This window comes from Bufo gargarizans, chromosome 1, assembly GCF_014858855.1.
Source record: "Bufo gargarizans isolate SCDJY-AF-19 chromosome 1, ASM1485885v1, whole genome shotgun sequence".
In the NCBI taxonomy this organism is placed as follows: Eukaryota; Metazoa; Chordata; class Amphibia; order Anura; family Bufonidae; genus Bufo; species Bufo gargarizans.
This window is the reverse complement of record NC_058080.1, coordinates 574,825,123-574,839,968: the sequence shown is the minus strand read 5'-3', so window position 1 is coordinate 574,839,968 and position 14,846 is coordinate 574,825,123. Positions and strand designations below refer to the sequence as shown.

At 45.0% G+C, this 14,846-nt stretch overlaps 1 protein-coding gene across 3 annotated transcripts in view; it reads left to right on the top strand.

Annotated features, from left to right (window-relative positions):
• LRRC43 (leucine rich repeat containing 43) overlaps positions 1-14,846 on the top strand; it is a 42,288-nt gene that overhangs the window by 17,219 nt on the left and 10,223 nt on the right. For all 3 annotated transcript variants that reach the window (XM_044290470.1, XM_044290462.1, XM_044290478.1), the window contains one exon: positions 1,146-1,318. In XM_044290470.1, the coding sequence (XP_044146405.1) occupies positions 1,146-1,318 (173 nt within the window). The remainder of the gene's footprint in view (positions 1-1,145; positions 1,319-14,846) is intronic.

Here is a 14,846-nt window from a genome sequence, read left to right as displayed (position 1 = left end):
ATGTAATTCCAGCCTAAAAAGAGTATTTTTAGATAAAAAAATTGTTATTATATAAATCTGCATATACATAACAATGCATATCAAAAGCGATCAAAAGTAAGTCAAGAATACAGTATTCAGCAATCACATGAATAAGGATGATAATCATACTGATGCAGAAATTTTATGGTGTAAGACAGGACTTTATAAGAGAAAAAAAAAACAGGAATAAACATAAAATGGAAGGATTAGAACAAAAGGTGAGACTCCTCACCAGTGTAAAAAAAAAAAAAAAAAACTCAGTTTAAAGAGATCGCTGCTAGCATGTCCGCAATATACACCTTGCCAGGCTCATTTACATATCTCTTAAATCATTTTTTAAGCACAATAAAATCACACAGCCCTATAGGACAGGTACAGTATATTGCAGACATGCTAGCGGCGATCTAGCCGTGCATGTCTGCAGCTCTATAACCTAAAACGAGGTGACAGAGTCCCTTTAATGTTGCAATTATAGTGATGTCAAAGAAATGGTAAAAACTAAAAAAGTGTTCTTCTTACTCATGGTTTGATGACTTGCATCTCTTGATATTGTGGAGGTCACATTTAAGGGGACGGTCCGCTATGGAGGTCAGTGTTAAGTGGCAGATCGCTGTCGAGGCCACAGTTAAGGGGACGGGGTGTTGTGAAAATCACTGTAAAGGAGATGGGATACTGTGGAGGTCACTAATAAAGGGACAGGCTGCTGTGGAGGTCACTGTTAAGGGGGCGGGATGATGTTGAGGTCACTGTTAAAGGGACGGCCTGCTGTGGAGGTCTCTGATAAGGGGGCGGGCACTGTGGAGGTCTCTATTAAGGGGACAGGGAACTGTGGAGGTCACAGTTAAGGGGACGGACCGCTATGGACATACACAAACATTAAATGAAATAGCTGAAATATACCCGTGCAAAGCCGAGTCCTTCTGCTAGTGATTTTTTAAACCATCATACTATAGTGTAGCCATACTGCACACTGCAACATTTCCATTTTATAACTAGCTGTGTATATATATGTATATATATATCTTCCTTATGAAACTGCATACTAATGTATTTTATGTCCAGATTCACTTCTGTTCTAATGATATGAATTGTTTATGGGATGAACCTTTTTTTCTGTCTTGCAGAAGACAGGGAGAATAAAGCTAAGTTTTATGTCCGCATAAGGAAAGTACAAGGTATTCCAAACCCAAGTGCACACGCAGAACAGCAGAATTCAGGGGACTATCCAGTAACTACAGTCACTTATCATGTATGCTATGAATTCATAGAAGACCAGCCTAGCAGCGACATGTGCCAGGTAAGATGGAAAATCTGTTACTGAAGTTAAATTGAGAAAGCCAGCTTGCGCTTAAAGGGAACCTGTCATCAACTTTATGCTGACCTCACTGAGGGCAATTAGTGACAGAAATGCTGATGTCAGCGGTGTGTCACTGATGAGCTAAATGTAAGTGGTTGCTGAGAACCAGCATCATAATCATTGCAGCCCAGGCCTTGAAAAGAGTCAAATCTACCTGAGAAGAGTCATGGTAATTCATAATCTCCTGCTCTCTCCCCCATCTGCTGATGATTGGCAGCTCTCTCCTAGAGAGAAAGGGAAAAAACTAGGTAGTAGCCTGTCAGTCATCAGTAGGTGGGCAGGGAGAGCAGGAATTCATGAATAACGATGACTCTTCTCAGGTGGCAGTGACTCTTTTCCAGGCCCAGTCTGCAATGATTGTGATGTTGGTTCTCGGCAACCACTTACTTTTAACTTATAAATGACAGACCGCTGAAATCAACTCACCTGTCTTCACTTTATTCTGCTGTTAGTATGGGCAGCACACAGTTGATGTCAGGTTCCCTTTAAAGAGAACCTGTCAGCATGAAATGCAATGCAAACTGCAGGCACCATGTTAGATAGCAGGAGGTGCTGAGTAGATTGATATATAGTTTGGAAGGAAAAGGTGTTCACTAAAACCTATAACTTATACATTTATAGTGCATTTTTCTTTTTTCTTTTAATGTTACGACCTTGTGCTAAAATAAAATAAAATAAAGTTTCCCCATCAAATTACACTCAATCCCACCTAAATAAAAAATTAAAACAGAATGTTAGAAATGTTTGCAAATTTATTAAAAAGGAAAAAATTTTATCGATGCGAGTATTCAGCCTCCCATTCCACTTGATCATCTTTGAGATGTTTCTATACCTTGATTAAAGTCCACCTTTGGTAAAGTCAGTTAATTGGACATGATTTGGAAAGACATATACCTGTCTATATAAGGCCTCACAGCTGACAATGCATATCAGAGCAAAAACCAAGTCATGAAGAGGAAAGAACTGCCTATAGATCTCAGAGGCAGGATTGCGTACCCTGGAGAAGGATACAAAAAACTTTTGCTGCGCTGAAAGTTCTTAATTCTTAAACGGAAGAGGTTTGAAACATCTAATGCTCTTCCAAGAGCTGGCTGCCTCACCAAACTAAGTAATCGGGGGAGAAGGGCTTTGGTAACGTGACTGAGAACCCAATGGTCATTCTGAGCTCCAAAGATCCCATGTGCAGATGGGAGAAACTTCCACAAGGTCAACCATCACTGCAGCACTGCACCAATCTCGGCTTTATGGCAAAGTGGCCAGAAAGAAGCCTCTCCTTAGTAAAAGACTCAGGAAAGTTTGCAAAAAAGCTGTTAGAAACAGATTTTTTGGTCTGATGAAGCCGAGATTGAACTTTCTAGCCTAACTTCTAAGCGTCATATTTGGAGAAAACCAGGCACCATCCCTTACAGTGAAGCATGGTGGTGGTAGCATCATACTGTGGGAGTGTTCTTCAGTGGCTGGGACAGGGAGACTGGTCAGGGTAGAAGGAAAGCTGAATGTAGCAAAGCACAAAGATTTTCTTAATGAAAACCTGATCCAGTGTGCTCTGGACCTTAGACTAGGCTGAAGGTTCACCTTCCAACAAGACAATGACCCTAGGCATACAGCCAAGACAACACAGGAGTGGCTTAAGGACAACTCTGTGGATGTCCTTGAGTGGCCTAGCCAGAGCCCTGACTTGAACCCAATCAGACATCTCTGGATAGACCTGAAAATGACTGTCCATTGACGGTCCCCATTCAACTACAGAGCATGAGAGGATCTGCAGAGGAGAATGGTAGAATATCCCCAAATCCATGTGTGCAAACCTTGTGGCATCATACAAAGACTGGAGGCTGTAATCCCTGCCAAAGGGGTTTCAACTAAGTCCTGAGTAAAGGATCTAAATACTTATGTCTGCATCTTTTTCGTTTTTCCTTTTCAATAAATTAGCAAAGATTTTGAACATTCTGTTTTCCCTTTCTCATTAATGGGGTATTGAGTTCAGAATGATGGGAAAATGTGAACTTTTTATATTTTAGCCACAACATAACAAAATGTGAAAAAAAAGTTAATGGGTCTGAAGACTTCCCGAATGCCTAGTATATATCTCTGCTATTTCTAATTTCTTTGTTCATGGGGGAGTTGAGATGTTATCAGTGATAGGTATGAAAAAACCAGCACTCGCTCAGGTGCACACTGCCCGGGAGAAGAGCGTACTCCACGATAATCAAATAAGAAAACTCCCAGCAGGCTGTGTCTTGATGCAGGTAAACAATTTTATTCCATTTCTAGGAATGGTCCTATAACCAGGGCCCGTTTCGGCGATGTGCCTTTATCAACAGGGGTATCCAAATGTAGTGAGAACAAGATATATATACAAATGGTACCGCCCACAGGGACGGGAGGCCCATCCCACAAGGGGAGTGGCCGCAAGAGGATACAAAACATCGATGTGAACATAAACAAACATAGTAGAATCACAAAAAGCACTAGGATAAGAGAACCGCCTTACATGTTGTAGTTTAATCCCGTAGTAGATAATTAAATAGTTGCCGCCTGAAAAAAATTAACAGTAAATCAGTTGTGATCAATAAAAATATTACAAATGCATAATCTCATATTCCCTATTTAGGCCTCTAGGGTGCAGTGTATCCAGTGTGTGGATCCAAAAGGCTTCTCCTCGTAAGAGGATTTTCTTAATATCACCCCCTCTGTGTGGTCTAGTCACCTGTTCCAGAACCTGGAACTTCAGCTGGGCTATGGAATGTCTACATTTATCAAAGTGATTTGGTATAGGTAACAACAATTTTTTTTACCTGATTTTAATTCTGTCTCTCCAATATATAGCAGACCACAAGGGCATTCAATGAGGTAAATAACATTAGAAGATTCACATGTAAAGAAACCCTTTACTTCGAATGAACGTCCAGTATGTGGATGATGAAATATAGGGCCCTTGATGATGTGCAAACATTACGTGGAGTTGACAGCACACTCTGGCGTGATATACGTTGGGTGCCTCCTATGTCTGCATTAACTAGCATATCCCTATAGCTAGGGTTCTTTCTATTGCAAATTAAATGTGGGCTTTTAAACTCCATAACCTCTGGATAGGCTTTACCCAATAAGTGCCAATGTTTCCTGACAGTATTATCAATCTGTTTGTTAAAAGGATGAAATTTATGTATAACTGCTACCCTAGCGGTGTCCCTTTTGCTAGGGTTAGTTGTCATTTCAGATTGGTCAACACTACTACTGGCTAGGATATGTAGGGGATATCCTCGTTCCTTGAATCTTATGGTCATTCCTTCAAGTCTTTGGTTATGTGTAGATGGATCTGAGACAATCTGTTTCACCGCTGATATTGGGATTTAGGTAATGATTTCTTTAAAGAGGGGGGATGTGCACTCGTATAGTGTAAAATGCTGTTTCTATCTGTGTCCTTCCTGTAAAGGTCAGTGGATAGCTGGCCCTCTTGATTTTTCATAACCATCATATCCAAAAAGCTAACCATGTCCCTGTCACATGACATGGTGAACTGTAATCCCAACATGTATTTAAGTGGTCAATGAACGTTGACAGGGTCTCACGTGGCCCCGCCCATATGCAAAAAATATCATCAATGAACCTTTTCAACGTTGCGGTCCCGCGTTTCTGGAGGTAATAATTATCTCCAAACAAAAAATTTATTTCCTTCAGGACAATCTCTAACAGCCATACAAAGAAATCACATATGGATGGCGGGTATTCACTAGTTTCTAAGACCATGGAGACTGCCTGAATGCCCTCCCTGTGGCCAATCGACGTGTATAAACTAACCACGTCGATAGTCACCAGGAGGCTGTCTCCAGGAACATGACCCAAATCATTAACAATCCTTAAAAAATGGGGTGTGTCCAGTATAAACGACTTAGGCCTTTAAGGCCTTCTCTAGTACCATGGCTAATGGACTTAAAATAGAGTCCACTGAGGACACAATTGGGCGTCCTGGGGGGTCTGTAAGGGTCTTGTGTACCTTTGGTAGTATATATAGCACCGGGGTGATTGGTGACTGATTTATGAGATATCTACTCATATTTTGGTCAATTGTCCCAGCTGTCTCAAAATAGTTGACCATAGTGGTAATCTTCTCTTTAATTCTAAAGACCGGGTCTCTATCAAGGAGTTGGTATGTTTGAGAATCAGACAGCTGTCTCATGACCTCACTTGTATATCTCTCCTTATCCATCACTACAATTGAGCCCCCCTTATCAGCAGGTTTTATTGTTAAGGAATTTCTCTCCACGAGGGCCTTAATCGCTTCTTTTTCTTCTCTTGTTATGTTGTGTCATAACAAGTCCACCATTCTTAATCTTGTCACAATGCTCCCTTACTTCTTTAGTTACCAGCTGTATATATGTTTCCACTGGGTGATGTATTTTGGGGGGCATAAACTTGGACTTATTGCTCAATCCTAGATCTTGTCTTCTCCGACTCAATATTGGTACGCTGAAGAGATGTGGCCGAATCAGCAAAGTGGGCTTTCAGCCTCACTTTGCGAAACAATTGTTGTATATCAATGTCCAATTGAAAACTATTGAATCTGGGTGAATCTTGATGAATTTAGGAAACTCAAAGAAACTGTAGATTCTCATATCGCATCTTATAAGAAAGACACAGAGGATAAGAAGAGGTCAAAATTTCTGTGGGACTGTGAGGATTATTACCTGAACAAGGTTTACAGATGGCAAGATACATCATTCCGCTCGCGGACGGGATTCAGAAAGCCCGCGAGATCCGGATCATTTACCTCAAGCTCCGGCAACGAATCGACTGGCACGCGGGAGGCCCGCCCTTTTCAGAGAGGCAGTCGCGTCCGCGCGGAGGAGGCAGAGACGAGCGGGCCGTAAACATCGCTGACATGACACCAGAGACTGGCTTGAATCAAGTGCAGACTCGGTTGCAGGTAAGAATCAATCACTGGTAATGAATCGTCCCGCTGTTTAAGTAGCCAGCAAGTTGAAACATTACAGAAAGGCCTGTCATTTAGCCCCTCACCCAGATTCGATAGTTTTCAATTGGACATTGATATACAACAATTTTTTCGCACAGTGAGGCTGAAAGCCCACTTTGATGAATCGGCCACATCTCTTCTGCGTACAGATATCGAGTCGGAGAAGACATGTCTATGTTTAAAAGATCTAGGATTGAGCAATAAGTCCACGTTTATGCCCCCCAAAATACATCACCCAGTGGAAACATATATACAGCTGGTAACTAAAGAAGTAAGGGAGCATTGTGACAAGATTAAGAATGGCGGACTTTTTATGACACATATAACATAACAAGAGAAGAAAAATAAGCGATTAAGGCCCTCATGGAGGATAATTCCTTAACGATAAAACCTGCTGATAAGGGGGGCTCAATTGTGGTGATGGATAAGTAGAAATATACAAGTGAGGTCATGAGACAGCTGTCTAATTCTCAAACATACCAACTCCTTGATAGAGACCCGGTCTTTAGAATTAAAGAGAAGATTACCACTATGGTCAACTATTTTGAGACATCTCATAAATCTCATAAATTAGTCACCAATCACCCCGGTGCTATATATTATATATATATATATTTTACTGGACACGCCTAATTTTTTAAGGATTGTTAATGATTTGGGTCATGTTCCTGGAGACAGCCTCCTGGTGACTATCGACGTGGTTAGTTTATACACTTCGATTGGCCACAGGGAGGGCATTCAGGCAGTCTCCATGGTCTTAGAAACTAGTGAATACCCGCCATCCATATGTGATTTCTTTGTATGGCTGTTAGAGATTGTCCTGATGGAAAATTATTTTTTGTTTGGAGATAATTATTACCTCCAGAAACGCGGGACCGCAACGTGGCCCCGTCCTATGCAAATATATTCATAGCTTTAGTTGAAGAAACCTGTGTTTACACTAATGACTTGTATAGAAAAAATGTCCTCATTTGGAAAAGGTTCCTTGATGATATTTTTTGCATATGGGCGGGGCCACGTGAGACCCTGTCGACGTTCATTGACCACTTAAATACATGTTGTGATTACATAGTACATAACATAGTACATAGTAACATAGTAACATAGTACATAAGGCCGAAAAAAGACATTTGTCCATCCAGTTCGGCCTGTTATCCCGCAAGTTGATCCAGAGGAAGACCTCTCTCTAGTAGCTATAGCCTGTAATATTATTAAGCTCCAGAAATACGTCCATGGCCCTCTTGAATTCCTTTATTGTTCTCACCATCACCACCTCCTCAGGCAGAGAGTTCCATATTCTCACTGCTCTTACCGTAAAGAATCCTTTTCTATGTTTGTGTACAAACCTTCTTTCCTCCAGACGCAGAGGATGTCCCCTCGTCACAGTCACAGTCCTGGGGATAAATAGCTGATGGGATAGATCTCTGTACTGACCCTTGATATATTTATACATATTAATTAGATCTCCCCTCAGTCGTCTTTTTTCTAAAGTGAATAACCCTAATTTTGATCATCTTTCAGGGTACTGTAGTTGCCCCATTCCAGTTATTACTTTAGTTGCCCTCCTCTGGACCTTCTCCAGCTCTGCTATGTCTGCCTTGTTTACAGGAGCCCAGAACTGTGCACAGTACTCCATGTGTGGTCTGACTAGCGATTTGTAAAGTGGTAGGACTATGTTCTTATCACGGGAATCTATGCCCCTTCTGATGCAACCCATTATCTTGTTGGCCTTGGCAGCAGCTGCCTGACACTGGTTTTTGCAGCTTAGTTTGCTGTTTATTAAAATGCCTAGATCCTTTTCCATGTCAGTGTTACCGAGTGTTTTACCATTTAGTATGTACGGTTGACTTGCATTTTTCCTTCCCATGTGCATAACTTTACATTTATCAGTGTTAAACCCCATCTGCCACTTATCTGCCCAAGCCTCCAGTCTATCCAGATCCCTCTGTAGTAGTATACTGTCCTCATCAGTGTAAATTACTTTACACAGTTTAGTGTCATCTGCGAAAATTGATACTTTACTATGCAAGCCTTCTACAAGATCATTAATAAATATATTGAAGCGAATAGGGCCCAATACTGACCCCTGAGGTACCCCACTAGTGACAGTGACCCAATCTGAGTGTGTACCGTTAATAACCACCCTCTGTTTTCTATCACTGAGCCAGTTACTTACCCACATACAGATGTTTTCTCCCAGTCCGAGCATTCTCATTTTATATACTAACCTTTTATGTGGTACAGTGTCAAATGCTTTGGAGAAGTCCAGATATACGACATCCATTGATTCGCCGCTGTCAAGTCTAGAACTTACCTCCTCATAGAAACTGATTAAATTAGTCTGACATGACCGATCCCTCACGAAGCCATGCTGATATGGCGTTATTTGCTTATTTCTGTTGAGATGCTCTAATATAGCATCTCTCAGAAAACCTTCAAACAGTTTACCCACAACAGATGTTAAACTTACCGGCCTATAGTTTCCAGGGTCTGTTTTTGGCCCCTTTTTGAATATTGGCACCACATATGCCATGCGCCAATCCTGTGGGACATTCCCTGTTAGTATAGAGTCTGCAAATATCAGAAATAAGGGTCTGGCTATGACATTACTTAATTCCTTTAGGATACGGGGGTGTATGTCATCCGGTCCTGGCGATTTGTCTATTTTAATCTTTTCAAGTCGCTGATGTACTTCTTCCTGGGTCAGACAGGACACTTTTAATGGGGAATTTATTTTTGCATTCTGCATGTCATCTGACAATTTATTTTCCTCAGTGAATACATTGGAGAAAAAAATATTTAACAGCTTTGCTTTCTCCTCATCGCTCTCTGCGACTTCCCCCTCATTACTCTTTAAAGGGCCGACACCTTCAGATTTATACTTTTTAACATTTATATAATTGAAGAACATTTTAGGGTTAGTTTTACTCTCTTTGGCAATTAATCTCTCGGTCTCTAGTTTGGCCGCTTTTATTTGTTTTTTACATGTTCTATTTTTTTCCTTATAGTTTTTCAGTGCTTCCGTGCTCCCCTCCTGTTTCAGTGAATGATATGCTTTCTTTTTGTCATTTATTGCTTTCGTTACAGTTCTATTTATCCACATTGGTTTCTTTTTATTCCTTAACCTTTTATTACCATACGGTATGTACCTCTCACAATGAGATTTTAGGATGTTTTTAAAGATATCCCATTTTGTGGCTGTATTTTTATTTTTGAGGACTTTGTCCCAGTTAGTTTGGCCTATGGCCTCTCTTAGTTGGCTAATTTTAGCTTTTTTGAAGTTTGGTATTTTTGTTCCTCCCTGTAGAAACGCTCTTTTGAATGATAATTGGAAGGTTATTACTTTGTGGTCACTATTTCCCAGGTGTCCCCCAACCTGCACGTCTGTTGCTCTGTCCGGCCTATTGGTTAATACTAAGTCCAGTATGGCCGTCCCTCTAGTCGGGTCCTGAACCAGTTGGGAGAGGTAATTGTCTTTGGTTATTGCCAAGAACCTGTTTCCTTTATGAGATATACAAGTTTCAGTTTCCCAGTCTATGTCTGGGTAGTTGAAGTCCCCCATAATAACCACCTCATTATGATTTGCCGCCTCGTCTATCTCGTTTAGTAATAGATTTTCTGTGGACTCTGGTATATTAGGTGGCTTATAGTAAACTCCTATTAGTAATTTATTGTTGTTTTTAGCTCCATGTATCTCTACCCACAGTGACTCCACATGTTCATGTCCCTCATTTATATCTTCGCGGAGTGTGGGCTTTAGACCGGACTTTACATAGAGGCAGACCCCTCCTCCTCTCCGGTTTTAACGATCCTTTGCTGTCCCACCCGTGCCTCCCTCTCCTCCCACGCCTCCTGGGGATGACTTGTCTGGGGGTGAACCCATGCAGCTGGGGTTTGCTCGCCTGTCCGAGGGGGAGAGGGTACTCCGGAGACGCAAGGGCCGATGCATGTACTGTGGTCTCGGTGGGCATTTTCGGTTGGCATGCCCGAACCGTCCGGGAAACGCTCGCACCTGAGATCCTGTCGGGGGCAGATCTTGGGTGGAGTCTCCTCGTCCCCGGTTTCCCGTGTTGACAAACCACTGATTACTGTTGTCCTCTCCTGGGTCGGGGGCTCGGTGACGACCCAGGCGTTGGTGGACTCTGGTGCTGGTGGTTTGTTCATTGATAGTGTGTTCGCTGCCGCCAATTCCATTCCTCTGCAGCCTCGAGGTTCCCCACTGGCTCTTGAGGCGGTAGACGGCAGACCCCTTCTGCCGCCACACGTGACTCATGAGACCCTTCCAGTGGGGATGGCCATTGGTGCCGTTCACAGAGAGTCGGTCTGTCTCCAGGTTATTTCGTCTCTACACTACTCTGTGGTCTTGGGGTACCCCTGGCTCCAGAAGCATAATCCGACTTTCGATTGGAAATCGGCCGAGATCCTCTCGTGGTCACCACAGTGTGGGGCTAGTTGCATCCATGGGCCTGTCAAGTTGCTGAGTACTTCCTCGGACTCTCTGTTGCCTCCTGAATACGAGGAGTACCGGGATGTATTCGATAAGGTGCGTGCGGTTGCCCTACCTCCGCACCGCCCATACGATTGTGCCATAGAGTTACAATCTGGTGCTGTTCCTCCTCGTGGCAAAGTCTATCCACTGTCGGTAGCGGAGAATGAGGCCATGGAGGAGTACGTGAGGGAGGCGCTTTCACGCGGACACATTCGCAAATCCTCGTCCCCGGCAGGGGCTGGATTTTTCTTTGTGAAAAAGAAGGGCGGTGAATTGAGGCCTTGCATCGATTACAGGGGTCTCAATCGCATCACGATCAAGAACGCTTACCCGATACCCTTGATTTCCGAGCTGTTCGATCGCCTCAAAGGGGCCACGGTCTTTACCAAACTCGACCTGAGGGCGGCATATAACCTGGTAAGGATCAAGGCGGGCGATGAGTGGAAGACCGCGTTTAACACCAGGACCGGTCATTATGAATCCTTGGTTATGCCCTTTGGGTTGTGCAATGCGCCCGCAGTCTTCCAGGAATTCATCAACGATGTTTTCCGTGACCTGTTGCAGCAGTGTGTGGTGGTCTATTTGGATGACATCTTGGTATATTCTGAATCCATGGAGGCCCACATTCTGGATGTCAGACGAGTGTTGCAACGGTTACGAGAGAACAAGCTGTTCGGTAAGCTTGAGAAATGCGAATTTCACCGATCCCAGGTAACCTTCTTAGGTTACATCATTTCCGCTGAGGGGTTCTCCATGGATCCTGAGAAGGTTTCGGCTGTCTTACAGTGGCCCCAGCCCAGTGGTCTTCGTGCCCTGCAGCGCTTTTTGGGCTTCGCCAATTATTATCGGAAGTTCATCAGGGACTTTTCCATGCTAGCCAAGCCTCTCACGGATCTGACCAGGAAGGGCAGTAATCCCCAGGTCTGGCCGCCCGAGGCCATCCGAGCTTTTGAGGCTCTAAAGTCCGCCTTTGTGTCGGCTCCGATTCTGTCACATCCCAACCCTGGGTTGCCGTTTGTCCTCGAGGTGGACGCGTCTGAGACGGGAGTAGGCGCCCTCCTGTCTCAGCGTAGAACACCGGAGGGTCCTCTGCTTCCTTGTGGGTTTTACTCCCGGAAACTGTCTTCCGCGGAGTGCAACTATCAGATTGGTGACAGGGAGTTATTGGCCATCGTGCAGGCCCTTAAAGAATGGAGGCACTTGCTCGAGGGCTCGGTGGTTCCGGTTCTCATCCTGACGGACCACAAGAATCTGACCTACCTCTCTGAGGCCAAGAGATTGACACCACGTCAGGCCAGATGGGCTCTGTTCTTGTCACGTTTTAATTACGTGGTCTCCTACCTACCCGGTTCCAAGAACATCAGAGCGGATGCCTTATCACGGCAGTACTCCGAGCTGTCCGGGGAGGAGTCGATTCCGACTTCGGTCATACCTCCGAATCAGATCCTGGCCGCCATTCGCACCAGCCTGACCTCTCCCCTGGGTGAGCAGATTTTAGCGGCTCAATCTGGTGCTCCCTCTGGGAGACCCAACGGCAGGTGTTTTGTGCCTGAGGAGTTGCGCACTCGGTTGTTGCGAACCTACCATAACTCCAAGGCCGCGGGGCATCCTGGAAAGAATCAGCTGTCCTGGGCTGTTTCACGTCTGTTCTGGTGGCCTTCTCTACGTTCCGACATCGCCGCATATGTAGCGGCATGCTCCGTTTGTGCCCAGAGTAAATCCCCTCGGCACCTTCCGTTGGGCCTTTTGCAACCCATAGCCACCGGGGAGCGTCCATGGTCACACCTGGGGATGGATTTCATTGTGGACCTCCCTGCATCCCGAGGCCATACGGTCATTCTCATGATAGTGGATCGGTTTTCCAAAATGTGCCACTGTGTTCCTCTCAAGAAGTTACCCTCTGCACAAGAGTTGGCCTCGATTTTTGCCAGGGAGGTCTTCCGGTTGCACGGTTTGCCCAAGGAGATTGTGTCGGATCGGGGGAGTCAGTTTGTGTCCAGGTTCTGGCGCGCCTTTTGCTCCCAGTTGGGGATTCATCTCTCTTTCTCCTCGGCCTACCACCCTCAGTCCAATGGGGCCGCAGAACGATCCAATCAGGCCTTGGAGCAATTCCTTCGTTGCTATGTCTCCGATCACCAAGACAATTGGGTTGACCTCCTGCCTTGGGCTGAGTTTGCCAGGAACACGGCGGTGAACTCTTCCTCTGGGACGTCTCCCTTCATGGCCAATTATGGGTTCCAACCTGCCGTGTTACCGGAGGTATTCTCTCCCCAGGATATTCCGGCTGTGGAGGATCACCTTTCCGTCCTACGTGCTTCTTGGGTACAGATCCAGAGGTCCCTTGAGGTCTCTGCGCAGCGCCAGAGACTCCAGGCTGATCGCAGACGAGCGCCCGCTCCTTCCTACCAGGTCGGAGACCGCGTATGGTTGTCCACCCGCAACCTCAACCTTCGAGTGCCCACTCCCAAGCTGGCGCCTCGCTTTGTTGGTCCCTTCCAAGTGCTTCGCAGGGTAAACCCGGTAGCCTATGCCCTTGCGCTTCCTCCTGGCATGCGGATCTCCAACGTGTTTCATGTCTCCCTGTTGAAGCCACTGGTGTGTAATCGTTTCACTTCCTCGATTCCTCGGCCTCGTCCGGTCCAAGTGGGCAATCGTGAGGAGTATGAGGTGAGCAATATCCTGGACTCACGCCTGGTCCGCGGCCGGGTGCAGTTTTTGGTCCATTGGCGTGGTTATGGTCCAGAGGAGCGTTCCTGGGTTCCCTCCGCAGATGTCCATGCTCCTGCCTTGCTCCGAGCCTTCCACGCACGCTTCCCACAGAAACCGTTCCTTACTCCGCGGAGGAGGGGCCCTTGAGGGGGAGGTACTGTCATGGTCTTACCTCCTTGCTGTTCTCCTTCGTTTGACATGTGCTGACGGCCATCTTGGTTTCTGGGTTTCTTGTAGCCTCCCACCCTGCGGCTCCTCCTTCCCACTGGGAGGAGCTGGATGCCTAGCTCATATATATAGGAGGTCTGGGGCTTCAGTTCCTTGCTTGGTCCTCCTGTGCTCACATGCTTCTAAGACTGCTGCTGCTTCTGGTTCCTGATCCTGGCTTCGTCTGACTACCCTGCTGATTCCTGATCCTGGCTTCATCTGACTACCCTTCTGGTTCCTGATCTCTGGTTTCGCAAGACCCTGCTTCGGTTTAGCCATCCGTTTGGACTTTTGCCTTACAGCTTTATTTTCAATAAAGCCTTCTTATTTCCACTCATCACTTGTTGTACGTCTGGTTCATGGTTCCATGACAGCACCCAACGTATATCAAGCCAGAGGGTGCTGTCAATTCCACGTAAAGGAACGTTCCCCTGCCTGCATTGTCTCCAATGTTCGCACATCATCAAGGGCCCTATATTTCATCATCCACATACTGGACATTCATTCGAAGTAAAGGGTTTCTTTACATGTGAACCTTCTAATGTTATTTACCTCATTAAATGCCCTTGTGGTCTGCTATACATTGGAGAGACAATGCAGGCAGTGAGAGACAGAATTAATAAACACAAGTCAACTATCAGGACAAAAAATTTGTTGTTACCTATACCAAATCACTTCGATAAATGTAGACATTCCATAGCCCAGCTGAAGTTCCAGGTTCTGGAACAGGTGACTAGACCTACTACGGGATTAGACTACAACATGTAAGGCAATTCTCTTATCCTAGCGCTTTTTGTGATTCTACTATGTTTGTTTATGTTCAGATTGATGTTTTGTATCCTCTTGCGGCCACTCCCCTTGTGGGATGGGCCTCCAGTCCCTGTGGGCGGTACCGTTTGTATATATATATTGTTCTCACTACATTTGGATACACCTGTTGATAAAGGCACATCGCCGAAACGCGTCCTGGTTATAGGACCATTCCTACAAATGGAATAAAATAGTTTACCTGCATCAAAACACAGCCTGCTGGGAGTTTTCTTATTTGAGATGTTATCAGTGAGTATGTTATCTCTGTATACACACTG